Genomic DNA, 27,203 nt, shown 5'->3' with positions numbered 1-27,203 from the left:
ATCAGTTTTTTTTCTCCGCCGCCTCATGCTCAACTACCGGTCCCATGGGATTGTGAATGGGCAGTCAGAACGCATTCGTTGAAAGCTCAGACAGATCCCAGCGACAGATTAGGGAAAGTGGTTTTCAGACTGTAATTGTGTGACTCTATGCTGAATACTAGAATACTAGAAATTCCACTTCATTTTTAAAAGCGCTCTGGGAAAAAAGGAATGGGAAAATGGAACACAAAAAGGGAAAAATTTAAAAAAAAACAAGAGCAAGCAAGATGCACAATTGGTCTTCTTTGAAAAATAGAGAGAAAGAGAGGAAGGAAAAAAGAAAAACAATTCTATCACGTCACATACACACCGGGGAGAAGAAAACATTTATTGAAAAATATGTGCTTGTGTATATGGTGCTGCTGCTGGTGGTTTTACTCGCTTTCTTTCTTTATACACACTCACGCTCACACATACTAATACACAAACACGTCGAGACACGTACATACACACACACACACACACACACACACACACACACACACACACACACACACGGGTCCTAATTTCATCCATTCATTCAATTTCTGGATTAGCACCGATGCCATGATTGACGGCGACGCGCTCAGTAGAGTGGGCGCCCTGGCCGGCTAACACAGCTCAGGAAAATGTTCAACGGATAGTGGACCGGAGATGCTGGCCGCTTGAAAATTGATGTATTAATAAGAAATGAGGGCAAATGGCAAAGTGTTTGCATGTGCCCATGGAGATGACCAGCAAGGTGCAAAATATGTTTAGTTTGGAGGCTGCCGTGGACTTGTTTTCCAGAGATCTTTAAGGATCTTAGAAAGTAAGATGAACGAGTAATGTTTGAAGAACAAATATTGTAGATCAGAATTTTATAAGGTTTTGTTGTGATTGAATCTCTAGAGTTATTTCTAGAAATTACTCGTCAGCTAGTTTTATCACCTGCTACACGTGGTGGCAGGCTGTCTCATTGATGTTTGATCTACGAAAAACGCGGGAATATTTTTCTAGAAAAATTGTGACGTCAGCACGCTCTTAACCATGCAAAATCAGATGAGATGTCTGCGTCTCTTCTCCCGCATTTTTCTTAGATCAAAGCGAAATGGGACTTTCTGACTCCACGTGCTGCTACCATTTCTGTGACCGTGCCATGTTTTTGTATAATCTAGATTTTGCCACTTGTAGTCTAACTGAATGATATATACTAATTGATGCCGGATGCCTATAGAACCATTATCATAGCTTCAAACTTAAACTTGAAACTAAAGATTACGCTCAACTGATCTGATGTTAATCAATAGTTTGAACGTAATTCTGGCAAGATGTGAAATTCGGTTCATAAGTCATCTTTTTCAGAACAGAAAGTGAATACTTTCCGTGTGCATTGACTAAAACACCCAATTTCAAATTGTTTGCTGTATATTTATTATAATATCAGGATGCAATACTATTATAATTATCGTATTCTGCTATTAGCATAAACCCTTATAAAAAGCTTTCACTAGAAATTGCAAGTGTATTTTTTGTAGTGTTGTTGTGAATTTAAAACAAAACAAATATAAATCAACTTACTTTAAAGTGATCCAACTGTTTGAGTAAACGTTTCAAAGGAAATGCACAATACTAAAACGTACGCCATGTACGTACGCTATAACAGAAACAAATACCGTAAGTCTACCTTTTCAATAAAATCCTATGAGTCTATCGTATTAATCAAGAGAGATGGGGATGCGTACTGGAATTTGTAGTTACTGTCAGTTAGCGATGTTAAATGACATAACTAGTATAGAAAAAGAGACAACTAAAAGCTGTCTGGAATTTCAGAGTTTTTTTTCTTCAAATGATGACGCAAAACTCTTATTTTGAAATGAATAGGAGTTAATAACTATTTGTATATTGTTAACAATAATATTATCACATTTACGCAGACTATCAAAATAACTAATTGCGTCACGAGAACTTGATTCATTTGAAGAACTCAGACTAATTTACAAGAATCTCAGCATTCATGAAAAGATTGTTTTTGTTCTGGTTTGAACTTCGAACATCAAACTGTGCAAAATAATTTTGTCTTTTTGCGGAAGTTTCGATATACATTCCGCGTAGATGTTGAACTTTGGCAACTCGTTTTTTTTAAATTTTAATTCAATAAAAATGGTAATAATTTATTGTTCCCTCCACAGCTGGGCAATGAACTGAAGATTGGACAAAAATATAAGTCTTATATTTTATCATATTTTATTACTGACGAATAAATAAGCTAGTTGAAATGTATTTTAGCTCACGTTGTACAATTATTCCATTTAAGGGTCAAGTACATACATCTAGACTCAACGACATAAAATACCCCAATTTATTTACTGCCAAATACAAAAATTAAATGCACTTCAATAATTTTTTTTTATATCTATGATATCAATAGAAGCGATTATGTTAATCAAAATAATAACAAAATGACAAATGCTCTGCAGAGATGGGTACTTTTTGATAGGTAGCGTATTTTTGTGTTCTTTTTCCGTACGCCGTGCCGCTCTCTGCCTCGGGCTCAAAAACAACTCCGACTTTCAGTTATTCCATGTGCGTCTTTTTGCTCTACAAGTCGTTTTTTGTCCGTCTCTAATGGATTCGGGGCGCAAGAAGCAAGTTGATTGAAGTCGTTGATGACGTTTGTTGAATTGTGCCTCATTAGTGTAAAAAGAAAATGATGGTCGCATGTTGGGTTGGTTTTTTTTCTTTCTCGTTTTATGCTTCTGGAATTGTCGCTGATGAAATGAACAAAATGAACGAAATGAATGGAACAAAAATCAATCTAGGGAAGGGCAAGTTTGAATGAAAAAGGTGACAATCGAATAGGGACATCGTGTCTGATCACAAAACAAAGCCGATCGGATTACATGATCTGTTTTAAAAAATGGGGTTTGCATGTTGTGTGATTCATGTGAGAGCGAAAAATAATACAAAGGCCATGGTTATTCTCAGTTTTTTGTTGCGATGTCTACATAATTTTTGAAAAAAATGACTATCAATCTACTGAACACGTTTCTACTTTTTGCTATTTTAATTATTATAACTATAAATTTATCATACTTTTGCTCTAAAGACGCGAATCGATATTCAGTTATTCAAGATGAACGATTTTCAATATTCAACTTAACAAGGTACCGTTAAATACATTTAAAACAAGGTTAGGGCTTCGATGGGATATATGTGCGGTTCACGTCAGCAGCCGACACTTTTTGGATTCCGCGCCGCACTATACGGGAGGTCAGGCTCGCGACTCGAGGCAGGCGGAGGTCGCCGCGAGGCGGGAGCGGTGGACGTTTTTGCGACTGCATAGTAGCGGTGTAGGGCTCCCATCCGGCATCGCTCCCACGCCGTGATCGAAATCTTTATCGCGATGCGCGGAGCCCAAAAAGTTTCGGACGCGGAGCCACGTTTGCACCAAATAGTGCGATAGCGTATGACGCGTCGCTATTACGGGACCATGAGATCATGAGAATGCCTATTTACTGGCGCGAAAATATTGGCAGGCCGCGGCATCAAGAAAGCATATGGCGAAGAGAGACGCAGGTCCCTTCGCTACGAGATATTTGCCGTCAGAAAAGTAGGAATTCTCATGATCTCATGGTCCCGTAATATAAAGATTTCGTGAGGCGTTTACAGCGTGGGAGCCACGCCGGATGGAAGCCCTATAGCGGTGTTTACATTGGGCGTTTACAATGTAAATTTACACAAATCGAAATTAAACTGTGTTTATTTTAGTGAAAACAACTGTTGAAGCTCCGTTCAAAAACAAAAAAAACAGGAAAAAATCAGCATTTCCAAACAAGCAACGTTCTAGATTTTTTCAAACATTTAATCGGTTTGAAAAATTATTGAGAGGCAATTATAACTATTTAAGAAGTATTTCTAACTGGACGCACACGTCATCTTCTCCACTGATTCCACCATATGTTCCATTTCGATCGACTTTTGTTGTAAGAATCATCTACTAATATTTTTTAGTACAAGTATGCGAATTTCAGACATCTCCAAAATATAGTTTGGCTGCTTGTCGAATACAAAAAAATCTATCAACAATTCTACTCAATCTTTTCTGCTTTCTAAATACCCCAAGAAAGTTTTCGAAAACGGGAAATTCATTAACAGTGGAGTTTAGAAATCAGTAAGCGTATTGGAAAATGAAAAAATACTAACTAATCAATATTTATCAGTATATCAGTGGAAACATGTAACAAAACGCATGCAAACCATATTGCCATGAACACAACTTTCACCACAAAACTTGCTATTATTCGAGATCCAGTGGAAAGGTTTCTTTCTGGGTTTGTTGATAAATGCATACAGTGAGAGTTTTTAAATACAGTGTTGAAAATTAATATTTTGCGTTTAGTGAGGCAGAAAAGAAAGATTACCGGTGCTATGGCTGCAATAAAGATATGGTATGTGTTTTGAAAGAACAATATGAGAGGTTCAAGTTGATTGCGGAGGGAAGACTACTTAGTTTTTCTTACGAGGATCGGCATTTTGCTCCCATGTCTTGGTAAGTTAACTTTGAGACTTTAAAGCTGGTGTAGTCGAGTTTTTATTGTTTTGTTAGATTCGAAATAGCCTGAAAACTTCTCAAAAAAAGTTATGACGGCTCAAAAAATGACCTAAAATTAGTTGAAGTTTGAAATTTGACCGACTTATCACAGCGGCTGGAAACATTTTTTTTTTGAAATCATGGTCAAATTTTGAGTGTACAATGTAATTTTCTCGCGTTTTCAACTTCTTTAGGTATTTTAAAGTCGATGGGCGGCGAGTTTTTTAACTTTTTTAAAACCAAATCTCGCCGTCCTTCCACTTTAAAATACCTAAATGAAGTTGAAAACTTAAGATAATTACAATGTGTACTAAAATTTGACGGTAATTTCAAAAAAGATAGTTTCCAGCCGCTGCAACATTAACAAGTCTGTCAAATTTCAATTTTTAACTAATTTTAGGCGATTTTTTGAGCCGTCACAACTTTTTTTTTGAAAAGTTTTCAAGAAGTATCATTATGAAATTTGGTGTTTTTAGACAGTCTAATAGTCTTTAAAAAAAGCGAAAAAAAATTCGACTACACCACCTTTAAGTACTAACATGAAATACATCAGAATCGATAATAGACTCACAATATTGCCTGATATTATGATCTTTCAGGTTTTGCGACTTTGACAGTGAAACGATCAAAAACTACAGGTTTCTATTTTTCGGGGAGACTGAGGAGAAACAAAGTCAGACGATCCGTGAGCTGATGAATATATTTTCTGTTCATGGAGTTGACAATGGCACAATTTCGCACATTTTTCAGGAGTTATCAGGTTTTTTTTGTAAATTTTAGAAAACATTGGGTTACTCAAGAAACTGAAAATTAAAATACATATAATATAACAAATAATGCTTAAATATTTCCTGGGTACGTATGGGTGTCTGAACATTTTTCAGTATTATCAATAACTTATTCGTATTTCAATTTCAGCGAATCGAACAAAACATAGCACCAGCGGATCTGCCATTCGAGAAAAAATAGGAAAGGAAATGCGTAGTGATCCTGAAGCAATGCGTCTTTTACATTTGATTTATGAAAATGATTATCGAATTTTCAAATTGCAGTCTCCTTTCATTCAAAGTTAATTTATTTGTGAATATAATAGTGAAAGCCGTTATGAATTTGCCATGCCCCGAAAATAAAAATTTCTATTGATAACAGATAATTCTACTAACACTAGTTTAAACGTGATTGTATAGATTTTGAACAACTTTTACTTTTTTTAAAGGAAAACAGTGGTATGCAAACAATTATTAATTTTTGGTTTTTTTCAAAATAAAAGACAGTGTACATACCTATATTAGTTATTTAGTGTTTCACCGAACAGAAAATTTGTTTTTTTTAAGTTTTTAATATTTGGTCCTAATGGGTTTGGTTCCCTGAAAATGCAATTTTTGAAGTGATAAAATGAACATAGTCAACATTTACGTGCGAATCAAAATTGAAAAACTAAGCCTTACCAACCACTACCTAATAATTCATTAATCAAGGAATGAGTATTTTCTAGTATCTGAAAAATCTGAATTGACCCCTATAATGTTTCATTTTTCTACAAAATTTAGAATTAATGTTCAACACAAATTTCTTTGCATACGTTTTTGGTACTTGTGTATTATTTCCCCTCATTTTTTAAATTAATTAAACTTTCATTTTATTTTTTTATTCCATTTTAATAGAACGTGATGCCCATTTTCCCTCTTAAGGCTTAGCAGTGGTAATTTCCTAACAATAATAAAAATACAAAAACTCCACACGTTTTTATTTAAAAATTCATTTTTAAAAATGAGGGGAAATAATACACAAGTACCCTTTTTTTGTCATGTGTCCCGTCTTCTTCTTGCCACCCAAAGTCTACTCGTTAACTACGACACTCCGTTTTGCACACTGCGCCTTTTTTATTGTTGCGTTTATTTATTTATATCTTTATTTGTTCAAACCATTGTTTCCTTTTTCCACCAAATTCTACTTATTTTTATAGGAGTCTAAAGTGATGGAGTCTGCTGTCCTGTATACTTGTGCAGAAATGGGTGAGTAGACTTTTTTTCTTACAAAATTAATTATAAGTAAACAATTTAAGGCATAATCCATCGTCTCGGCCGACAATTTCCTGCTCCTCATCATTTGGTCTTCATCGAAGAAATAATGTCTCACAAAAACACAGTAAGGACCATCCAGCAAGCTTCTTTTGCCAAAAATTTGCTTTCAGAGCCTTGCACTCGAAAAAAATCCATTAGAAACCACGGATTTTGAGGAAAATGGATTAAAATCATTGGTCAATCTTCAAGAGTTTTTCCGAAGACTGCACAACGTCATTGAGCGAGGATCCTTTATGTCAGCTGCTATTCGGATGGATGTTCAGGTGAGTAAATTTTAAATTAAAAACCATTACTCATGATCGTCAAATTATCACTTCAAAAAAGTTTAATGGAGAACATTTACAAAGTCAGAGTTATCATCGCTACTCTAAATGTCAATAGTTGTGGATAACTGATCAGAATTTGAAAAACCAACTTTATATTTCAAAATAATGGCTTTGAAAAAAACTTGCATTCACTGTTTTTTTTTCCAATCTCCAGGTCTCAACTCGTGTTCTCGACACTGCTCCAAAAGTCACTTACAACATGTCATTAAGCACACAAAACTGGGACAAAAAGCTGGAAGTGGCTCCGGCGGTGGTGAACAAACTTCTCGATGATTTACAGAAGGCGAAGCTTGCATTCCGTCAAGTGGAATATGCTGGTGATCCGTTGGTCGAAGAAGAAAGTACTTCAAATTAGGCTATGAACCGCAATTATCATTTTGTCTTAATTTTATTCTTATTTACATTCCATAATCGTTAGTTAATTCACGGGTACCTATTCAAATTAAATTAGTTTTTTTAATGTATATTTAGACATTACCCTAGCAATGCTGTGATTATCAGACTTTTCACTTGATTTTCAAAATGTGATTAAATTATTTTACTTTTTTTTTCTGTTATTGCAGTGTCCGGCGGGCGCGTCCCAATAATTGAAAATTTTACAGGGTGGTTCATAATTATGGCGACCACTTTAGGGCACTGTAACTTTTTTTTTGGACAGCGAGCAAGACAAGTGAATATACACATTTCATTGGTTAGAAAAAATCAAACATAACGACATATAAAACTTGAAATCTATCACCACCTACAGCCGAACAGAACTCAAGACACTCAAAAATCCACACGGCCGTGGCGCGCAAGTGGGCTCGATTTAGCTTATTGGTGATTTTTAAATGAGATACATTGAGTGATTTATTATTTTGATTATATATTAAGATTACCCTTGATACAACAAAGTTTTTCATAAATCGTTTTTGAGATTGGTGTTTTTTGTTTTTTTTTGTTTTTCTCTGCATAGAGCAACGACACACTCACACGAAGGAGACGCGGTGTGTCCGCAATGCGCAGTGATAGAGAGAGAGACAGAGACACAGACGACTAGACACAGAGACACAGACGACTGCTAGAGACACAGACGCGAAAAACAATCTTTATTAACCGTTCATGGTGACTTCGATTTTTTTGTTCCAAAACTGATTTAATTTTATTTTACAAAATACTTACCCTCGGTCATTTTTATTCACATTTCGAAGCTTCCAAACTTTTTTTATAAACTTTTTTTATTATATTATGTTAAATAATATTTTTCAAGAGTTTTATTTAAAAAAATGCTTTGTAAATGTTTCATAATTTTCGAATACATTTTTTTGGATTTGTTCATTTTTTAGTCGAACTTAGTGAGTTTACCATTGTTGGAGCATTTTCCAAAATTTTGGCACATTGCCAATTTTTCCAAAGTTCTTCTTGAATAATTTGAGTTTTGGCAATTGCTCCAACAAGGGTAAACTTACTAAAATTCGACTACAAAATAAAAAAAACTTTAAAAAAAAGAAAAGTGTTAATATATTTAGTATTATTTAGTAGCTTTAAACAAAAAAGAAAAAAAAAAGAAAAAAAAAGGCAAAAAAGAAATAGGAACAAAAAGGAGTTTACACAATGTAATTATCTTAAGTTTTCAACTTCATTTAGGTATTTTAAAGTGGAAGGACGGCGAGATTTGGTTTTAAAAAAGTTAAAAAACTCGCCGCCCATCGACTTTAAAATACCTAAAGAAGTTGAAAACGCGAGAAAATTACATTGTACACTCAAAATTTGACCATGATTTCAAAAAAAAAATGTTTCCAGCCGCTGTGATAAGTCGGTCAAATTTCAAACTTCAACTAATTTTAGGTCATTTTTTGAGCCGTCATAACTTTTTTTGAGAAGTTTTCAGGCTATTTCGAATCTAACAAAACAATAAAAACTCGACTACACCAGCTTTAAAGTCTCAAAGTTAACTTACCAAGACATGGGAGCAAAATGCCGATCCTCGTAAGAAAAACTAAGTAGTCTTCCCTCCGCAATCAACTTGAACCTCTCATATTGTTCTTTCAAAACACATACCATATCTTTGTTGCAACCATAGCACCGGTAATCTTTCTTTTCTGCCTCACTAAATGCAAAATATTCAAAATATCAAAAAGGCAATGTACAATATAAGAATACTAAAAAAATATTCTGAAGCTAAAAAATTTATGAACTTTTAATTCGTGAATTGGGTTACCTTAATTCGCAATATTGCCCGAGATATAAGCGTTTTTCTGAAACTTTGGCATTTCATGTACTCGTACTGAAAAAATTACAAAAATTTTTTAACTTCAGAATCTTTTTTTAATATTTTCATTTTGTAGGAAATGTTTTAAAACGTACATTCGTAAACTGAATGCATATTTTGGTCGTTTATCTTACGTTACTTTGTTGACTAAAGTACATTTTTTGTTAATTTCTTACCGCTGTAAAAGTGTGACCAAAAACGAAGAGATGTTAGTTAATTTTTTTTCAAAATTTTCAGAATTTCAAAATATGTTTATTTCACAGGAGCTTTACAGAAAAGTATAGAACAAATCAAAAATAAATTTGCATGAATATCGTAAGCTTTATTTGAGAAAATAATCAAACGCTCATGTCCAAGACGGCGAATCCCTCGACCTGTGAAATAAAGTTAGGATTAAAATGTTTTTCCAAATTTATTACCGGTTTGTGGGTTCGGATTTGAAGACGGTCGAGCAGTCCGTTGAAAAAGTCGATGAAGAGCAGCTCATCACGAAGGACGTGGTTTTCGAAAAACTGATACTCCCTCTTGAATATCACAGCGACTCGACCCTGGAAATAGTTTAAATGGATTTTGGGATTTGTCCAGACATAATTATGTATGTCAAAAATGAGCATATTGCATACATGTAGCATGAAAACATATTTGCGATCAGTGAACTTTTTTTTTGAATATCAGAGTGAGATTCAAATATGATCTATGAGCACTGCCTGATGTTTTCTGCACTCTAATTACCATAAAGTTCATGTTGTGCTAATACGCGTGAAAATGAAAAATATAGTGACCTAAAATTTTTATGACGAAATTTGACATATAAAAAAAAATGATATTGATTTCTATTTGAATTGAAAACTTAAAATCTGATAGTGAGTAACCATTTGGAAGCATGAAGTTATTGTCAAGATAAGGATTTTTCAGTCCTAACTAAATTTGTTAGGGTTGGTTGCGACTCCACACGGGCGAGTTGCGGGTTGGGGGCTGTGCGGCAACCGAGATTTTCGGCAACCGGCAATTGCCGAAGTTGCCGAACCCGAAAAATTTCGGCAACCGGCAATTTTTCGGCAACCGTCAACCAGGTTTCAAATTTTTTTGTTGAGATTATATTTTTGAGCGTTTTGGTAAAGTATGGTCGTTTTTTTTTGTTTACAGTGAAATTATAGCATTTTTCAGGCTCTCTGAATGCTTTTTTCTGAGCTTTAAAATGTTTGACATTGATATCGGCAGTTGCGGAAGTTGCCGAAAAAAAGTTCGGCAATTGCCGAAGTTGCCGAACCCGAAAAATTTCGGCAACCGGCAACCGGCAAATTTGTTGCCGGTTGCCGCATAGACCTGGCAGGGATGACCTTATTGAACTAGCCTTGTGTGCTACTCGCTCGTTGTCGCCCGATGATCGCCTGCTATAACCTTTCACATTGGCCGCCAGTCATTTGGTGGCATATTTTTAAAATAGTTTTTTCCTTCAAAAACAAAAGTTCAGTTAATCGGCTAATCGTTTTTAGAATCGCGACCCCAAAAAAAAACATCATATTTTTATAGGACATATAATCCTGATATTTCAGAACTTACAAAGGTCTTCGCCTCAACGAACATCTCCACAGTTGCAATCGATCGAGCTGCCTTGATCATAACAGTTTTCGAGCAGCCTAAAAATTAGTTTTATTTTATTGAACGTTAAAAAACAGTACCATGAAGTTCCAAAACGTAGTGGATGTCGGATACAGTTGGGGAGCGATAATCCATTGTTGAAAAGCTCGATTTCTGGAAGAAAAAACTACGTATATTTCATATAGATATAATATTTGGAAAATAATTAGAGAAACTCATAACAACAAAAATTTTATTTTCAGACTATTATGAATATTAGAAACCAGACAATGTGGATATGAGAGAAATGCTCAACATTGGAGCAATGGGAATTCAGTTAAGTAATACTAAAAACAAGTCATGCTGAAGGAATTCAAGGTCTGAAAATGAGGGCGGAATATCAATAAAAAAAAGGTCGATGAGTACCAAAATCTTCATGCTTTCCGTTTGGATAAGCATTCAAATTGGAATGTACCCTTCTTTGTACGCGTTTTTGCGGACGAATTCTTTCATTTTGGTAAAGAAGTCTTGTCCAGTGATGACGTTGTTCAGGTTCTTGGAGCCGAAGCGGCGGATGCAACCGGCGTTATTAGCAAGCATCAATTCCTTAAATGTATGTAATTTTTTTCATTGAAAAAAAAGTTTTTTGATCACTTTTTGTGCTCAGTTTTTGTGTGCAGTCGGCATCAGGGGTTTGCGGCAAATTTGCCGAATTTACTGAATTTGCAGTTTGCCGAATTTGCCAAGGACTACAACTTACAAAAAGTAGATTTGTCCAATTTCTCGAGCTCGGCAAATATCGAGATTTGTCACACACATCAAAAATTTTGACAATACAATTTTGGCCAAAACTATTGATTTTGTCCCCAAAAATTTAGTAAAATAACACTAAATTGAGTTATTTTGGTGTTTAAACAAACACATTACATGGAACTTATTCAGAAACCAGATGTGTGTTAAAAATTCAGTAGTTTTGAAGCTCCAAAAAAAAATCAAAATTTTCAGAGTTTGTTATGCACAGCAATTTTTTCGATTCTGCCGAATTTGTTAAGCTTGGCAAATTTCGAAATTTGCCGCAAAACCTTGGTTGGCATCCTAAAATAAATTAGCCGATTAAACAATTTTTTTTTCAAAACATTATGTTTCAAAAAAGTACTCTACTGTTCCAACTTTTCAGAATTACTCTGTCGTTCTGACATATACAGTTCAGAAAAGTTTCGGCATAATTTTTGGTCAATTCAACATTTTAAATATACTTTTCGTAAACGCAATTTCCATCGATTTCTTGTTATTTTTTCGTTTCGTCATAACAATTTTTATACCACAAATAGCCGATCGCAAGAGTTTAATCAGCATTATAACCTTGCACAACGTTTTTTTCCAGATTTAACTTTTTCTGATTATGTGAATTTTGAAATTTGAAGCGAAAAAACCTTTTCCATAACAACTTCAGAAAACTCACAAAGTTACTCTTGCGCAGCATGTAGGACACAAAATCTGCCTCGTCAACTGTTGGGAAGCTCCGCGGAACTCGAGTGATCAAATCTGCCAAAAAACAGATATAAACCAAAATTTGATGCCTTTTATTTTACCGTGCTCGACAAGCATCGCGACCACCCAAATACCCATGCTAGTGCGAATTGGAGAGTATCCACCGAAGTTGACATTCATTTTAGAGCTGGAAAAATGTATTAATGTTAGAGATCAAATTCAACAGCTGTTTCAGTGGTCAAAAATAGTGGTTGGTATATTTTGACTGAACTCAATACCTATGATAGAAATTTCGCATAAGGACACACCGGATAATTATTTCAACGCAAGCGGAGACTTGCACACATAATCTCTCGTTAAGTCGGTATCACGAGTAACCACAAAATGCTTTATCTCTGATTTGAAATGTGAAAACATGAAAAAATCGGAAAAATCACAACATTGAGCATAGTGGAAGCTTTTAACATTTTTGTATGAAAAAAAGTGTGTGAGCACAATAAATGTTACAACAAACTGAAAGAAGACGACAGTGCACTCAATTTACACCCGAGGCATAAACATTATGAATGATTTGGAGTATGATTCAATATCAGTATGTGGCATTTGACACCACTGTCCCTCACCATTTATTATTCCAATCGTGATGTTTATGAGTCCTTAGCAGACAAAACAATAAATTGTTCTTACATAAAATAAGAAATGGTTTTTTTTGTTTGGAGGAAAAGGATAGAAAACAGAAAAGGTCACGGAAAGGAAAAGTGTTCAGCTGTAGAAGGACACTCTTTCAAATATTTGTTTGGAAGAATTTGGAAATATAATTTATATATACCGTATTACATCTATAAGTCAAGACAAATTTTCGATTGGTCCGTAAGGCTGCAATACAATTAGAGACCACAAGACAATTAGAGGCTGCAAGACTAATTTTCGATACACTATAACTTTGAAAAAAATTACCCATTTTTTGGAGACCACTCAACTTGATAATTTTTTTTACTCTCTGGCTTTTGGTTAAATTTTGCAATTTTTAAAAATAACTTCCCCCACAAGCTAGCATACCTTGTTAAGTATTTTCTGGTATTTTTGATTACGCTGAACAGTTTTATGAAAAAAAACTGATTTTTATGAAAAAAAACAATGAAAAAAAAAACAATCATGCTGCAATTAATCTTTGTATTAAGTATTTTTCAAAAAATGCAAAATTATTCTATTAGAACAGCTAAATTTTCCAATAAATTGATAACAATATTTTTAATGCTAATTTGTTTGAAAAAAATGTGTCGATTTACGAGCTCGATTTTCAAAATGAATGAAAATCGAGCAAAAACTAAAAAAAAAAGAATAAACGAAGGAAAATGAAATATCGTTGTCACTATTCGAAAATAAATTCATTTCAATATTCAAGCCCGTAAATCGAAACAAACGCTACAGTTGTCATTTAAAGAATTACTGTAGTTTTCGCTACTAGATATTTGGCGCGTCAAATGCGTAGTGTAATACACATTCTCAGAACTTTGGGTTTCCGTAATATGAAAGTATCTTTGAAGGCGCACACTCATTCAAACTGTATTTCTGGAGCCAAAAGTCTCAAAATTATGAACCTAGGTGATAATATGCGTTGGCCGAGTTGAGTCATTTCCGGGCCACATTGCAAAAAGACATTTCGTTTTTTTTTTTCCGTTTTCAGAATTTTTAATCTAAACTTTAAAATTGTATTGTGTCAATGGTAATTTTTTTCCTTTGCGAAATAGCCTTCCCATCTTCGTTTTCTTTTCATTCGATTCCATGAGTTCGCCGGTTCAGGGCACCTACGGCACAGGCTCTCCTGTTCCCCCATCGCCCCTCGCGAAGAAAAATGTTTTTTCGCGAGGCATGAGATTTCGAATGAGCACGCGAAATCGGAATTTGAGTTTCTCGGCAAGGCGAGTTTTCAACTGTTTCAAAACAACGTTTTGTGATATAAATTATCGTTCTTAAATCAATTTTTGAGTGCAAAAGATTCCCTGTCCTACAAAGTGTCGGTTGCTTTGTTGAGTTTTTTGTAGTTTGGAGTTTTCGAAATTTTGACGTAAAATAAAAGAAAGTACATATGTTTTTATTTATTTAATATAAAAGAGGTATTTATTTCCATACTGGTGTTCTAAAAAACTGGAATATAACACGAAATATCAATCAGTTCTCTCTTGACCATTCTACAACTTTCAATTTTACAATTTCCAGCTCCATCATCTCATTCTCCAAAACTGACATATTTTCTCCGAAGTTTCCAGTTCGTTTTCCGATCCCGGTCGATTCACTATGTAATGAACTACTGTTGTGCGATGATGTAACACTTCAGAAAGAAGTATATTGACGTGAGCGAAGGTTATCAAGAGGGCATCAACACGTGTGAATAGAACTGAACTTGTTTTGTTGTTAGTTATTTATTCTCGATTTAACTACACTAATAAATCGTGATTCCACTGAACTCGAAGTCTTTCTCACGGACACAACAACTACATTTCAATTACAGATAGTAATATATTTGATATCGTCTGGGGAGGAACCAGATGTTTTCGTACGATTGACCTGTGCCGTCTCGGAACAGATTTCCTCTATTAGTCTTGCATGCAAGACTAATTTTCAATTGACCCGTAGGGGTGCAAGACTAATACAGATCGCAGGACTATGGCTGAGAGACTAATTTTCGAACTCTCAATGACATTGAAAAGTAGCCTTTTTTGTAGAAAACTAAGCTTCGCCCCCGCCACGTTAAACTTAGAGGTGGAGCAGCGCCTACAGGGGAAGTGTTAAAAACTACTCTAATGGTTCCACAATGACAGAACTGCATAATAAAACTTTTCTAAACTTTTTTGAAAAATTTTTTTTTTGCTGTCAAAAAGTGCCAATTATTCAGTTTTTGCCACTCATAACTTTGGAAGTCGACCAAAAAAAAGTTTTTCCTACATTTTTTACCTTGGTTTTTAATTATTTGTATTAAAACATTGTAGGGGTCGGAACATGCGACCTTGCTTTGGATTTTCTTAAAAACTCATATTTTTCATAATTTTGTCAATTTGTCAAAACTTTGACCGGAAATTATGAAAAATCTGTAATTTTTTAGAGAGTTTTATTATGATATTTGGTCGTTTTGGATTACTATGTCTATTTAGACAAAATCCCCACTGGCTATATTACACCTTTAAACTTTTTTTTTTGAAAAAAAAACTAAAGCAAAGCTAAAAGTTACTCAACAAGTGTAATTTTTCCTAAAAAAGGAAATGTAGCAAACTTTGATTAAAACTTTTAAAGTATTTAATTTTAATAAAATATCATTTTGCACTTTTATGTATACTCCTCGTTTTTAAATTGACGTTTTCCCCCTACCTTTCTCTATTCAAACCTTTCTACAATATAAAAAAAAAATTGAGGAGAAAAAGCCCACGCAAACCATGAATCATTATATTTTATTTACCACCTGTCTACTTATAATCTCGATCGGATTTTGTGCGTTGGATTTCATGTAAATCCTTTTTTGCAGAACTTCCCCTGTGTTCCCCCCCCCCCCTCCAATTTTCTTCCCACATTTTCTGTTTTGCGACATTTTGTTCACCTGACGTGAAAACTCGATTAACTCACGACATCCGTATAGTTTTTTTTTTCAGCGTTAGTCGTCAAAATATTCAACGTTTCCTTCCATCGCATTTACACTTGAATATTCAGTAGACTGCTGCTGCGTGTGAATGAGATGGAAAAAATTGGCACTGAGCTTCTCTATCTTGTCGTATATAATTATTATGATTATTATTATCGTAGAAAGAAACCGATTTTCTCTCACACTACATTTTCCCAGTTTTCTCACTTTCAGTGTATCATAAGTACAACCCACGCATGAGTGACTAGTCTATAAACGTGTTGAATCACTCCGATTTGCATGTTCATGTGTTCATGGTATAAAAGAATAAAATGCAACGCAAAAATGCAATTAAAATATTATTTTTGATGTGTCAAATACATTATTCATAGTTCATTAAAATTACGTATTATTCCAGCTGTCATATCTTATTTTCATCCAGCTGGAAATTACTAAAATTACTAGTGTGCTTTATTATTCTCATTTTCCCATTTGTTCAATTAATGTCAAAATTGAAGTGAAGTTTAATACCGCTTCAGCAACATAGATTTTAAAAACATTTCAGTAACCGACATTAACATAGGCTTGCGAGAAATTACATGCATTATTTTTTTAATAAACTCTCACGTGTTTTATGATAGGAAAAGGGGTGGGCGGCAGTTGCCGTTCGGCAAATTGACTTGTCGACAAGTTCGGCTAATCGGGAAAACGGTGTAGGAGAGTTGAACTAAGAGTTTAAATTTTTTTAAATGTTACTGGTACATTTTTGGACCTGGAAATTTAATTTCAACCGTTCTAGAGAGTTTTTTTGTGTCGAATTCATTTTTAATAAATATATACAGTGGCGAAAATTCCAAAAAAAAATTGGATCTTTGGCAGAATTTTCATTTTAAATATTACGAGTACATTTTTGAACCTGGAAATTCAATTTCAGCCGTTCAAGAAATTTTTGTTGGGAAAAAAATTCGTTAAAAAATTTGACGGTGTAAAAGAGTTGAACTCTTTTGCCGGTTTGCCGAATTGCCGGAAATTTTCAATTCCGGCAAATTGCCGGTTTGCCGATTTGCAGTTTGCCGGATATCAGATTTGCCGAAAATGTTTAGAGGGATTTTTTTATAATACATAAACACTTAAAACTGTGCCTTTTTGAATTTTTTCCCGTTTTTTTACATATCATTACCTATATATAAAAAAATAGTGTCCGTTTGTTAAGAAGTGACGTCATAGCTTACAAAGGCAAGGCGTTTTCGGCTGTTGGAGGGATATTAGTTTGGGGTTAGTAGTGGAATATGGTCGGGGTACTGTAGTAGTACTGTAGGAGTACTGTAGGAGTACGGTAGGATTGCTATAGTTTGGGAAAAATTGTGTTTTTGTCTTTTGAAGAGATGTAGGTTTGGGGTTAGTAGTGGGATATGGTCGGGGTACTGTAGTAGTGCTGTAGAGGTACTGTAGGAGTACTGTAGGATTACTGTAGTTTAGGAAAAATTGAATTTTTGTCTTTTGAAGAGATATAGGTTTGGAGTTAGTAGTGGGATATGGTCGGGGTACTGTAGTAGTACTGTAGAGGTACTGTAGGAGTACTGTAGGATTACTGTAGTTTAGGAAAAATTGTGTTTTTGTCTTTTGAAGAGATATAGGTTTTTCGGTTAGTAGTGGAATATGGTCGGGGTGCTGTAGTAGTACTGTAGGAGTACTGTAGGAGTACTATAGGATTACTGTAGTTTGGGAAAAATTGACTTTCCGTCTTTGGAAGGGAAATTGGAAACTTCGGGAAAATTCTAGAACGTTCCAGAACCTTCTGGAAAATTCTGGATTGTTCTAGAACCTTCTGGAAAATTTAAAAAAAAAGTTGCTGCGAGATCTTCGTGGCGAGACCCATCGTGGCGAGACCCATCGCGGTGAGACCCATCGTGGCAAGACCCATCGTGGTGAGACCCATCGTGGCGAGACCCACCGTGGTGAGACCCATCGTGGTGAGACCCATCGTGGTGAGACCCATCGTGGCGAGACCCACCGTGGTGAGACCCATCGAGGTGAGACCCATCGTGGTGAGACCCATCGTGGTGAGACCCACCGTGGTGAGACCCGTCGTGGTGAGACCCATCGTGGTGAAACCCATCGTGGTGAGACCCATCGTGGTGAGACCCACCGTGGTAAGACCCAAAACTTTGGCGGGAAATTTAAATTTTCTGAAAAAAATATTTTGGAGGGAAATTTAAATTTTCTGAAAAAAATATTTTGGAGGGAAATTTAAATTTTCTGAAAAAAATATTTTGGAGGGAAATTTTAATTTTCTGAGAAAAATATTTTGGCGGGAAATTTAAATTTTCTGTGAAAGATATTTTGGCGGGTAATTTAAATTTTCTGAGAAAAAAATTTTGGAGGGAAATTTAAATTTTCTGTGAAAGATATTTTGGCGGGTAATTTAAATTTTCTGAGAAAAAAATTTTGGAGGGAAATTTAAATTTTCTGTGAAAGATATTTTGGCGGGTAATTTAAATTTTCTGAGAAAAAAAGTTTGGAGGGAAATTTAAATTTTCTGAAAATTCTAAAATTCTGGAAATCTAGAATCTTCTGGAAATTTCTAAAAAAATTCTCGAATGTTCCAGAACTTTCTAGAAAAATCGGGAAAATTCTGGAATGTTCCAGAACTTTCTAGAAAAATCGAGAAAATTCTGGAACGTTCCAGAACTTTCTAGAAAAATTGGGAATAGTCTGGAATGTTCCAGAACTTTCTAGAAAAAATGGGAAAAGTCTGGAATGTTCCAGAACTTTTTAGAAAAATCGGGAAAATTCTGGAATGTTCCAGAACTTTCTAGAAAAATTGGGAAAAGTCTGGAATGTTCCAGAACTTTCTAAAAAAATCGGGAAAATTCTGGAAGTGTATGTGTGTCAAATACTTTTAATGGTGCCAGTCGTTGCCCGCGCCGTAGGCGCGGTCAGCGGCTGGTTTTTATATAATTTGCTTATTTTTTAAAATAAATGTCGGAAAATTCATTGGATGCGTTTAATTTTGCCATTTGAAATTGAAATTCTGAAATTTCCAAAAAAATAAGTGCAAAATCACAATTTGCCGAAAATTTTCGGCAATTCGCAAATTTGCCGATTCGTCGGAAAAGGTCGTATGCCGCCCACCCCTAACAGGAAATATGGTTGTTTTTGTTATTAGTAATTTTCAGGGTTTTAGTACGATTTTCCTATGAAGCTAAAATTGCCGCACGCTGATTCAGTGTTTAATCTCGATATCTCCTTGCTTTTTCTTGAATCCATGCCCCGAAATAATAACTTTCGATTTTTTGAGAAACAATTAAAATACTGAGTTAACTATAGAAATCACCGAAAATTCCCAACTTCATATTTTTCTTATTTTGAAGCTTCTCACTATCAGACCTTCAGAATGCATGGTGTGACTTTTCCCAGCTGCACTTTCAGACTCTGCGTAATCAGATTTCAGCTTTTGAGCAGAATGTGATCAAAAACCTCTTCATAAAATATAGCAAATTAAATATTCAAATTGCATAAATGTCGAGAAAAAAATGGAGTTTATTTTTGGAACATACATATGCCATTTTTGAAGTGAACTGCCTTTCAAAACATATCCATACTCCATCATTAGAAATATTTATGAAGAAGGAAAGAAAAATTGAGTTTATCTACAAAACCATCTGCTCCCAAGGCATCAATGACCAGGAGTTGGCCCCCAAAAAACTTATTTTCTCCTCTTTTTTTTCATCCCATTTTCTCCCATCTTCAGTTTCTTTTTTCTTCATTCTTTTTTTCCTACTAAATGCGTCAGTTTCATGGTCCATGTAGGACAAGAGAAGGAGAAAAAGCAAATAAGATTTTCAAGAGTTCTTTATCCGCTACACAGCTAGAAGAGGGGGAGAAAAAAGTGACGTCTTCCTCTCCTCTCCACAATTTTCTTGTTCTATCCCCCATGGCCCATCTCTTGTGCCTCATCCATTTTTCCATTTCTTTTGAAAACTGGTCAGTGTGACTACCAAATTGGAAAAACGAAGGACGTCGCCAAAAACAATACAATCGGTCAATTGGTTTTTCGAAAAAAATTATTAGCGGAGTCCGACACAAATTACCATAATTCCATGGTGACGGAGTCAAAAACCGGACTACAGTGACGACAGAATGCTCTTAAACCAAATCACATTTCTCCCTCACTCTTAGAATTGCCTGCGGGGCAATGCTTAAATGGATTCTCAGCACTTTTGCTTTTCGCGTGTGTCAGAGATCAAGCTTAAGAACTTTTGTCTAGAGTGATTACTAATGACTAAGTAAATTGATGGTTGAACATTCAAAAAATGTTCAGAGGTGGGAGCACCTAAAAATAATTTTTGCTAAAATGCTGAAATTGTGATGAAAAGATTCAATTAAAAAATAGTTAGTTGCTTCAAATGTTCCGATGTTATGTATTTATACCAAAATGATTTTTTACGAGAGAATATTTATAATGTAATTTGAAAATTAAATATCCAATTTGAAAATTAAACATCAGAAGAAAATTTGTTTGAAAAGCAGGAAAAACGATACTCTCTAGGTGCAAGTGCACTTCCTTTTTTTTTTAATATTATGTGCAGTTAATTTTTGAGTATTTTCTTTCTGGGATTTCAGAACACAATTTTAATAAAATTTGTATAATAGATGGTTAACCTACATGCAATATTTGCAACAAACATTTTGGCATTTAAAAACATGCTTTACACTTAATTTGACCATAGCATTGTTTTCACATGTTAGCATGGTTGAAAGTCTTTTTAACGCTAATATCTTAAAAGGCGCCACCACAAACCACTGACGTGACTCTCAAATTTCCACAAACTTTGTCAATGACAGGCGTTCTTCTTTGCCTCATTTTTCACGTCCACTAAAAAATTTGCATAGGTAGATTATAGGTGTCAAAAATAGATCTGTAAACAGGAACCCAAATTTCTATAAATTTGTGACTACATTCAATGTTCACTATTACTTTCGCATCGATACTTTCTATTTTACCAGTTAAGGTTTGTAAAGGTTTTAAAAAACTTTAAAAAATTATACCGAAAGAATTTACATTGCCTGCTCATTTTAAATTAGGATGAGGGTACGGTAGAAAACACCTTTGTAGTTTATCCATAGTTTGTTCATTTAGGGTAAAGCTTTACTTCCTTAAACCCATATTTTTGTGTATTTGTATTGAAATTTTTATTAGATTTTTATTAACACTTCCGCAATGCACTATCTTGGTTAATAATAGTTTTCATAAACTGAGCATTTTTAAAACTCAGTTTTATCACTAAATATGCCATTATTAATTTTTCCACGTTAACATTCACATTAATCTCTAATTTGCGTAGCTGACTAATATTTGACGTAAAACCTTTGAACATTAGTTTTTCATCTTATATTGGATTCACCCCAACCATCCTAACTTTCAATATTGTAGAATGAAAAGTTCTGTGTTACTTTTCTTTTAAATTGAATACCCATGGCAAACAAAAATCTTAATGAAAAGGAAAGGTCAAATGTCAGAGATGTGCTAAGAAAACAAAAAAAAAAAAACGAATTGTGAGCCATTTTTCATACATTCTAAGATGTTGGGATTTCTAAAAAGCAAAGCATATCCGGCTTCAACGATGAATTTCGTATTTTTGATGCAATCAAAAGTCAGAACAAACATCTAAGAGTTTTGCAAAATCCGATTTTCTAAAATGTTAGTAACTTGACGTGTTAAAGTATTATAATATCTAGTTTTGTTTCTATCACATCAGTAAGAAATTTAATATTTTTCTGATATTGAGTTGAGTTTTAGGTATTCCTTTTCTGATTAAAATAACAATGAAAAAAAAACACGAATTTCGCATAGACTACATAGCTTGCAGTACATATTGTTTCTAATTTCACTATTAAATAATTTCGTAATTTTCAGAGATTCACTTTCTGAAAATAAATTCCATTGCTTCTATTTTTGTTGAGAAATATTTCAGTGCAACCGAAATTTAAAGGTGGAGTAGCGCCAGTGAGGATTTTGTCTAAATGCACTTATACTGATCAAAAACGACCAAATATCGTAATAAAATTAGATTTTTAGATTTTTCAAAATTTCCGGTCAAATTTTTGACACATTGCCAAAAGTTTGAAAAACATTAGCTTTTGAAAAAATCCTAAGCAATGTCGCATGTTCCGACTCCTACAATGTTTTATTACAAATAATTAGAACAAAATATAAGTATAAAAAATGTAGAAAAAAAAAATTTTTTTTTGGTCGACTTCCTAAATTATTGAGTGACAAAAACTGAGGAAATGTCACTTTTTGACAGTAAATAAAAATTATTCAAAAAATTTTTTGAAACGTTTTGTTATGATATTCGGTCATTTTGACACCAAAGGATTAGCTTTTAACACTTTCCCCACTGGCGCTACTCCACCTTTAACTAGAGAAACTTTAGAAAATGCCTTAAAACTGAACGGTTCTGGTCATATCACTTTTACAAATTTTGATCTCCATTTTGCATATTTTAACTGTTTATCTCTTTATCTCAAGTACACAATAAGTATAAAAAAGTAACGAAAAATATTTTTGATAAATCTAAACGCGTTCCTTGAGTAAATCAAATAAATTAATAGAGGTTTTTTTCCGAGACAAGCTGGAAAAACTTTAATATAAATTTTTATTGAGAACTTTTATTAAGAGCAATTAAAAATGGCGATAAAAATGTTTTTTGCCTAAATAGCTGCCAATTTACATTTTAACTAACTCACTTTATGATGAATTAAATATTTCCTTGCTATTCTGCAAAATTCATTTTTTATTGAAAATGTCGTGCTTTCCGTGAGCTCAAAAAGTTCAATTTCGAGTCTCGAAATGAGTTTTGGAGCAACACAATGCCTCTTCTATCGACACTTATTTTTGCATGTTGCCGGACCAAAGCCCTCGGTTTTTCCATCCTTCTCCCCCTATTCCTTCCTTTTTCTTCTAATTCCACTCCTCTTCTCCTCCCATTTCCTTCTACTTCTCCGCCCTCCAATGCTTCGTCCTTCTCTTCTCAATATTCACTACATGCCTCCCTTCTCTTTTTTCTTCTTCTTCCCCGCCTCCCTTTTCACTGCCCTCCCCCTTGTCAACCAACCGCCATGACTTTTTTCTTCGCTTTGCTTTGCGCCCCTATGTCTCATTAGTTGGTTTTTCTTTTAACTTTTTTTGTGCAATCTCCGTTCTGTCTGGGCTACCTAATTAGATTTTTTTAAAAGCAGAATGCATAAACTAATAAGGTTTTTTAAAAACGTAATATTCCAATTTCAAACCTAATTTTTCATCACTTTGAGAATATTATTTTATATATTTTGCAGGTGATAGTTAATTTTGCATAAAATTTGATGATTAAAGCATTTAGCTTGAAATATTCAAAATTAGAAATCAAATACCTATTTGAACTTTTCCTTTTGAATTTTGTTGTGTTTCATTTTTCTACTACCTATTACTAACTATTATTTCGCAATCCAATTTTTTTTCAAAACTAGTTGTATTAATTTAAAAATTAAATTTTCATTTTTTCAGCCTCAAACTCAAAAAAATTCAAAAATGGGCGAACTCGAAGTGCCAGAAAGAGAGCTCGAATACTTCGCAACATCGGCTCGAGCTGGTCGCCGTAACGCACTTCCGGAGATTGAGGTGGGCCTCCAAGTCATTTATGGTTCTGCTCATTGAGCCCACGCCCTTTGTATGCACACGTCGTTTACGTGAAACCTGAAACCGAAACCTTCATGTGCACGACAAAACCACCTGATAACACACAAGTGCCGCGCCTGAGTTTTGTAGTACAACGTTTCCAATTTTTCTATATTTCGGAAAATTCTTTGGAGTTTTTTTTTTCAAGGTTTTTTCCAAATTGTGACCATAAAACGACACGTAACGTAAATTTTCCAGTTCAGTAGTTTTTAGATTTTACTTCCAATCTTTTTCCCTTTTTTTCGCTGGTTCGCATCCTTTTCGAAAAGTCAGGATTTTTACATTTTTAGAAGCATGAGGTGCCAAAAAAATAAGGAAAAAAAAGTTTTATCTCTAAATCAATCTCTATTCCAACTTTGTCGAAGACTTCGTCAAGAGAGCAACAAATTTGATTTTCTTATCACTTTTTTCTTCCAAAAAAATTTATCGTGACGTCAAAATTGTGTGTGTGTGTGTGTGTGTGTGTGTGTGTGTGTGTGTGTGTGTGTGCTGCTGCTGCTACTCCCCTACGCCACAAACATGTCTAGTATAGAGTTACCAGGGAAAAATTGAAATTCGAGAGCCATAATGGGATCATTTTTTGCGCTCATCAGGCACATGATTCAATAAGATGTGCTAAAGATGTTTTTTTCAGGTCGAGATCAACGATCCTGATGCAGCAAAACTTGCGGAGCGAATGTCAGACATGAAGGCTCACTGTGATCAGACGGCAGAGTCACAAAACCAACCAGGTATATATTTTGAGGGGTTATTTTTGAAGTGTTGAGTAGAGTATTAAAGGTGGTGTAGTCGATTTTTTTTTTAAATTGCTTTGTTAGACTCAAAATTGTCTGGAAACGCCGAATTTCATAATGAAACTTCTTGAAAACTTCTCAAAAAAAAGTTATGACGGCTCAAAAAATGGCCTAAAATTAGTTAAAATTTGAAATTTGACCGACTTGTCAATGTCGTAGCGGCTGGAAACAATTTTTTTAATCACCGTCAAATTTTGAGTATATATACAATGCAACTATCTTGCGTTTTCAACTTCATTCAGGTATTTTACAGTCGATGGACGTTGGTCAAATTTCAATTTTATCAATTTTTAGGTAATTTGTCGAGCCGTCATAACTTTTTTGTGAGAAGTGTTCAAAAAGTGATTTTAAAAATCAAAATGACCGTTCCAATGTTACTTTACTCTTCAAAACTCTTGTCCATGGTGTGGTTAGGCAATCATAAATTTTATATTTTTGAGAAAAATTGTTAAGGAAGTCAAGATTCATCACGACCCTTTATATGTCGGCTGCGCATTTATCATAACATCCCCTAAACTTTTGTTGTCAAGAGCCAACATTTTTTACGTGAAAAAATGTTTCGATATTTTTTCATAAAAAGGGAGCTTTTTTTTAAAATTGTTTCCCCAAAACCATTACCGCAAAAATGTTTTAAAAAAATTGCAGGACCTTCCCCACCGAAACAAGGAACTTCGTAATAGAGAAAAACGTTCCGCTATTAAAACCAAGAAGTGATCAAACATCGAGACGACGCTGTGAAGATTGTTGTAACGATTTTGTAAATTTCCAACATTTTTTTATAACTTTCACCAACTCTGAAAATGTTTTAATTTTTTAAGTTGAACAAATGCAACAAAAAAACAAGCGGGTTCTAGTTTGGCGTTGAAAACTAGAATTGCTAATTAGAACAAAACCGGTACCGGAAATCACATACATGACTCAGAGTCAGCGCCGGAAACTTGACCCGCTTGTGTTTTTCCTTTGCATAATTGTAATTTTACATGTATTCGCATCCCAGTTACCCTCATTCCAAACCGATTTACTTGTGTGTTCAAAGATTATTGAATCTTACTGACTCATCCTTGCCCCCCCCCCCCTCTACTTACAACCCCCTTTCCCAGTCACCATTTTCCATAACAGTTTACCGTTTACGGGTTTCTTGATCATCTTTAAAATGTCTCCATTGTTTTGAATCGTCCAGTTGAATTAATTTTTGCCCCCTGCTCCATTACGCACAATATTTAGCACTATGAATCTCGCTATTAACATTCCTACCCGGCCCGTTCTACTATCTCTATTTTATTTTATATTTTTAATAAATTTTTGAAATTAAACTCGAAATTGAATAACTTCAATGTTTTTTTTTAATAAACAGAACTTTAAATATTCTTCAAACAAAAAAAAGTTTTAAAAATGTTCAAAATCCCGATGGAGCGATTTTTCAAAGGTGTGACCTCGTACACTACACATACTACGTGACAATGACATATGACGTAGGGGGCGAGAAAACAGATGGCACCGGAGAGGGGGGGGGGGGGGGGAGAAAGATGAAGTTTTGGTAACAAGTTCACACACCCACTCGTGTCGAAATGAGATTTTCGAAACGGATTTCTTCTCATAACAACTTTTAAAGAGCTGGTGGATAGGGTATTATAAATGATTCAATTTTGACATGGCGGCTGAGAAAATTTGTATTGGGAAAACACGTGTTCAAATATCAAAAATATAAATCAAAATTTATGGAAATTGCAGCACTTTTCTGGAAAGGGATTAACTGAAAAATTTTCTGTTCAAAAATCAATATTTCAACTGTGAATTAATAGTAAGCTTTAAATGTTTTTGATTCGTTTTTTTATACAAAAAAACGAAAATTGACATTTTTGGCTCACTTATCAAAATAATATGAGTTCTTAGTTAAATGATCTACTCAAATATTTTTGAAATTGCCACCAGAATAAAGTATTTCCAATTAAATTTATACAAAATGTAAAAATTTGTCTACAAACTTTTGCACTGTTCTGAAGTCGGTATAGTAGGCCATTGATCTTCAAACTACCGGATTCCTGGAAAAAAACAAATTATTATTTGGCTATCATGGTTTTTTTTCAGAGAATTTAATATGTTTCCGGATTTCTAAATAACTGCAAAGGTGATAAAAGCCGACGATTTCCGGCTTATAGGTTCCGATTGAAAGGCATTTTTAGGCTGAACTGAAAATGAGCTGCCGAAGTTTTATCATGGTTTCAGGTGATTAAAAAAGTTTGATTTATGTTATTTCAATTAAATAACTCAAATATCAAAGCTTATTTAATTAATATAATACAATATTTCTGGAAATTTGTCATGGAGATATTTATGATCAGAAGTTGTAAAAATACGGGCTGGAATATAAATCACAGCATTTTTTTCAATTATTTTATTTTTTGTGTCTTAGTCTTCAGCATACAAGAGAAGAACAAAAATTTATCTATCAATTTAAGAACTGGAGCAATCTTAAATTAATCGAAAATCAATGAGCATTCAATTAGAATTCAACTCCAGTGTACATTTTCTCTAGACATTATCATCTAAAGCCCTACAAAAATGATGTGAACATTTAATTATATTATTAGCATTATATGAACTTGGTTGATTTTATGAAAGCAAAAACCCTTATTTTACAATTTTTCCTGGCAATTATTATTTTTTCCTAACGTTTAATTTTCAGATACACCACATTAACTTTGTCATCATATTGGATTTGATCGTTATTTGTCTGCGGTTTTGGTTTAAT

At 34.2% G+C, this 27,203-nt stretch overlaps 5 protein-coding genes and 6 non-coding genes across 11 annotated transcripts; 5 read left to right on the top strand and 6 right to left on the bottom strand.

Annotated features, from left to right (window-relative positions):
- The first annotated feature begins 2,957 nt into the window (after positions 1-2,957).
- Positions 2,958-5,737, top strand: F59D12.3 (Sulfotransferase domain-containing protein). The gene is made up of 7 exons (NM_078178.3): positions 2,958-3,164; positions 3,908-3,983; positions 4,032-4,171; positions 4,221-4,352; positions 4,400-4,549; positions 5,191-5,351; positions 5,510-5,737. The coding sequence occupies exons 1-7, from the start codon at positions 3,022-3,024 to the stop codon at positions 5,662-5,664; spliced, it is 957 nt and encodes a 318-aa protein (NP_510579.2). The 5' UTR covers positions 2,958-3,021; the 3' UTR covers positions 5,665-5,737.
- Positions 5,738-6,557: 820 nt separating this feature from the next.
- Positions 6,558-7,542, top strand: F59D12.5 (COMM domain-containing protein). The gene is made up of 4 exons (NM_078177.3): positions 6,558-6,606; positions 6,657-6,739; positions 6,786-6,938; positions 7,156-7,542. The coding sequence occupies exons 1-4, from the start codon at positions 6,570-6,572 to the stop codon at positions 7,354-7,356; spliced, it is 474 nt and encodes a 157-aa protein (NP_510578.1). The 5' UTR covers positions 6,558-6,569; the 3' UTR covers positions 7,357-7,542.
- Positions 7,543-9,491: 1,949 nt separating this feature from the next.
- Positions 9,492-10,989, bottom strand: H08J19.1 (DUF3388 domain-containing protein; the record flags this gene model as incomplete). Its single annotated transcript, NM_078176.2, has 4 exons — positions 9,492-9,626; positions 9,672-9,800; positions 10,816-10,892; positions 10,935-10,989. 4 exons carry the CDS (start codon positions 10,987-10,989, stop codon positions 9,591-9,593), a joined length of 297 nt encoding a protein of 98 aa, NP_510577.1. The 3' UTR covers positions 9,492-9,590.
- An 84-nt stretch (positions 10,990-11,073) lies between these two features.
- K09E9.7 (Glucuronosyltransferase) lies at positions 11,074-13,024 on the bottom strand. Its single transcript, NM_001392902.1, has 4 exons — positions 12,948-13,024; positions 12,426-12,511; positions 12,296-12,378; positions 11,074-11,439 (listed from the first exon to the last, which is right to left on the bottom strand). The coding sequence occupies exons 2-4, from the start codon at positions 12,502-12,504 to the stop codon at positions 11,293-11,295; spliced, it is 309 nt and encodes a 102-aa protein (NP_001379503.1). The 5' UTR covers positions 12,505-12,511; positions 12,948-13,024; the 3' UTR covers positions 11,074-11,292.
- Positions 13,025-19,713: 6,689 nt separating this feature from the next.
- Positions 19,714-19,805, bottom strand: K09E9.10. The gene has a single exon (NR_072783.1). It is a non-coding gene; the product is annotated as an Unclassified non-coding RNA K09E9.10 (non-coding RNA).
- K09E9.8 lies at positions 19,714-19,805 on the top strand. The gene has a single exon (NR_072784.1). It is a non-coding gene; the product is annotated as an Unclassified non-coding RNA K09E9.8 (non-coding RNA).
- A 3,090-nt stretch (positions 19,806-22,895) lies between these two features.
- K09E9.9 lies at positions 22,896-23,024 on the bottom strand. Its single transcript, NR_072782.1, has one exon. It is a non-coding gene; the product is annotated as an Unclassified non-coding RNA K09E9.9 (non-coding RNA).
- Positions 23,025-23,486: 462 nt separating this feature from the next.
- On the top strand, positions 23,487-25,321 carry K09E9.4 (NET domain-containing protein). The gene is made up of 3 exons (NM_001029609.4): positions 23,487-23,600; positions 24,292-24,388; positions 25,097-25,321. The coding sequence occupies exons 1-3, from the start codon at positions 23,511-23,513 to the stop codon at positions 25,126-25,128; spliced, it is 219 nt and encodes a 72-aa protein (NP_001024780.1). The 5' UTR covers positions 23,487-23,510; the 3' UTR covers positions 25,129-25,321.
- Positions 24,099-24,149, bottom strand: K09E9.12. Its single transcript, NR_072781.1, has one exon. It is a non-coding gene; the product is annotated as an Unclassified non-coding RNA K09E9.12 (non-coding RNA).
- A 566-nt stretch (positions 25,322-25,887) lies between the features above and the next one.
- On the top strand, positions 25,888-26,030 carry K09E9.11. The gene has a single exon (NR_072779.1). It is a non-coding gene; the product is annotated as an Unclassified non-coding RNA K09E9.11 (non-coding RNA).
- Positions 25,971-25,991, bottom strand: 21ur-15388. Its single transcript, NR_072780.1, has one exon.
- Positions 26,031-27,203: the final 1,173 nt, after the last annotated feature.

Source organism: Caenorhabditis elegans, chromosome X, assembly GCF_000002985.6.
Source record: "Caenorhabditis elegans chromosome X".
In the NCBI taxonomy this organism is placed as follows: domain Eukaryota; kingdom Metazoa; phylum Nematoda; class Chromadorea; order Rhabditida; family Rhabditidae; genus Caenorhabditis; species Caenorhabditis elegans.
This window is presented reverse-complemented; position numbering and strand designations above follow the sequence as displayed.

Bases quoted from the DNA above. Each gene is read 5' to 3' on its own strand.
- F59D12.5 (NM_078177.3), top strand. From the start codon at position 6,570: ATGGAGTCTGCTGTCCTGTATACTTGTGCAGAAATGG. The intron at 6,740-6,785 runs GTAAGGACCATC...ATTTGCTTTCAG, and splicing joins TAATGTCTCACAAAAACACA to AGCCTTGCACTCGAAAAAAA. The intron at 6,939-7,155 runs GTGAGTAAATTT...TCCAATCTCCAG, and splicing joins CTATTCGGATGGATGTTCAG to GTCTCAACTCGTGTTCTCGA.
- F59D12.3 (NM_078178.3), top strand. From the start codon at position 3,022: ATGACTATCAATCTACTGAACACGTTTCTACTTTTTGCTATTTTAATT. The intron at 3,984-4,031 runs GTAAGAATCATC...TGCGAATTTCAG, and splicing joins CATTTCGATCGACTTTTGTT to ACATCTCCAAAATATAGTTT. The intron at 4,353-4,399 runs GTGAGAGTTTTT...TTTTGCGTTTAG, and splicing joins TTTGTTGATAAATGCATACA to TGAGGCAGAAAAGAAAGATT.
- K09E9.4 (NM_001029609.4), top strand. From the start codon at position 23,511: ATGGGCGAACTCGAAGTGCCAGAAAGAGAGCTCGAATACTTCGCAACA. The intron at 23,601-24,291 runs GTGGGCCTCCAA...TGTTTTTTTCAG, and splicing joins ACGCACTTCCGGAGATTGAG to GTCGAGATCAACGATCCTGA. The intron at 24,389-25,096 runs GTATATATTTTG...AAAAAATTGCAG, and splicing joins AGAGTCACAAAACCAACCAG to GACCTTCCCCACCGAAACAA.
- K09E9.7 (NM_001392902.1), bottom strand. From the start codon at position 12,504: ATGAATGTCAACTTCGGTGGATACTCTCCAATTCGCACTAGCATGGGT. The intron at 12,379-12,425 runs GTAAAATAAAAG...GTTTTTTGGCAG, and splicing joins CGCGATGCTTGTCGAGCACG to ATTTGATCACTCGAGTTCCG. The intron at 11,440-12,295 runs GTGAGTTTTCTG...CATACATTTAAG, and splicing joins TGCTGCGCAAGAGTAACTTT to GAATTGATGCTTGCTAATAA.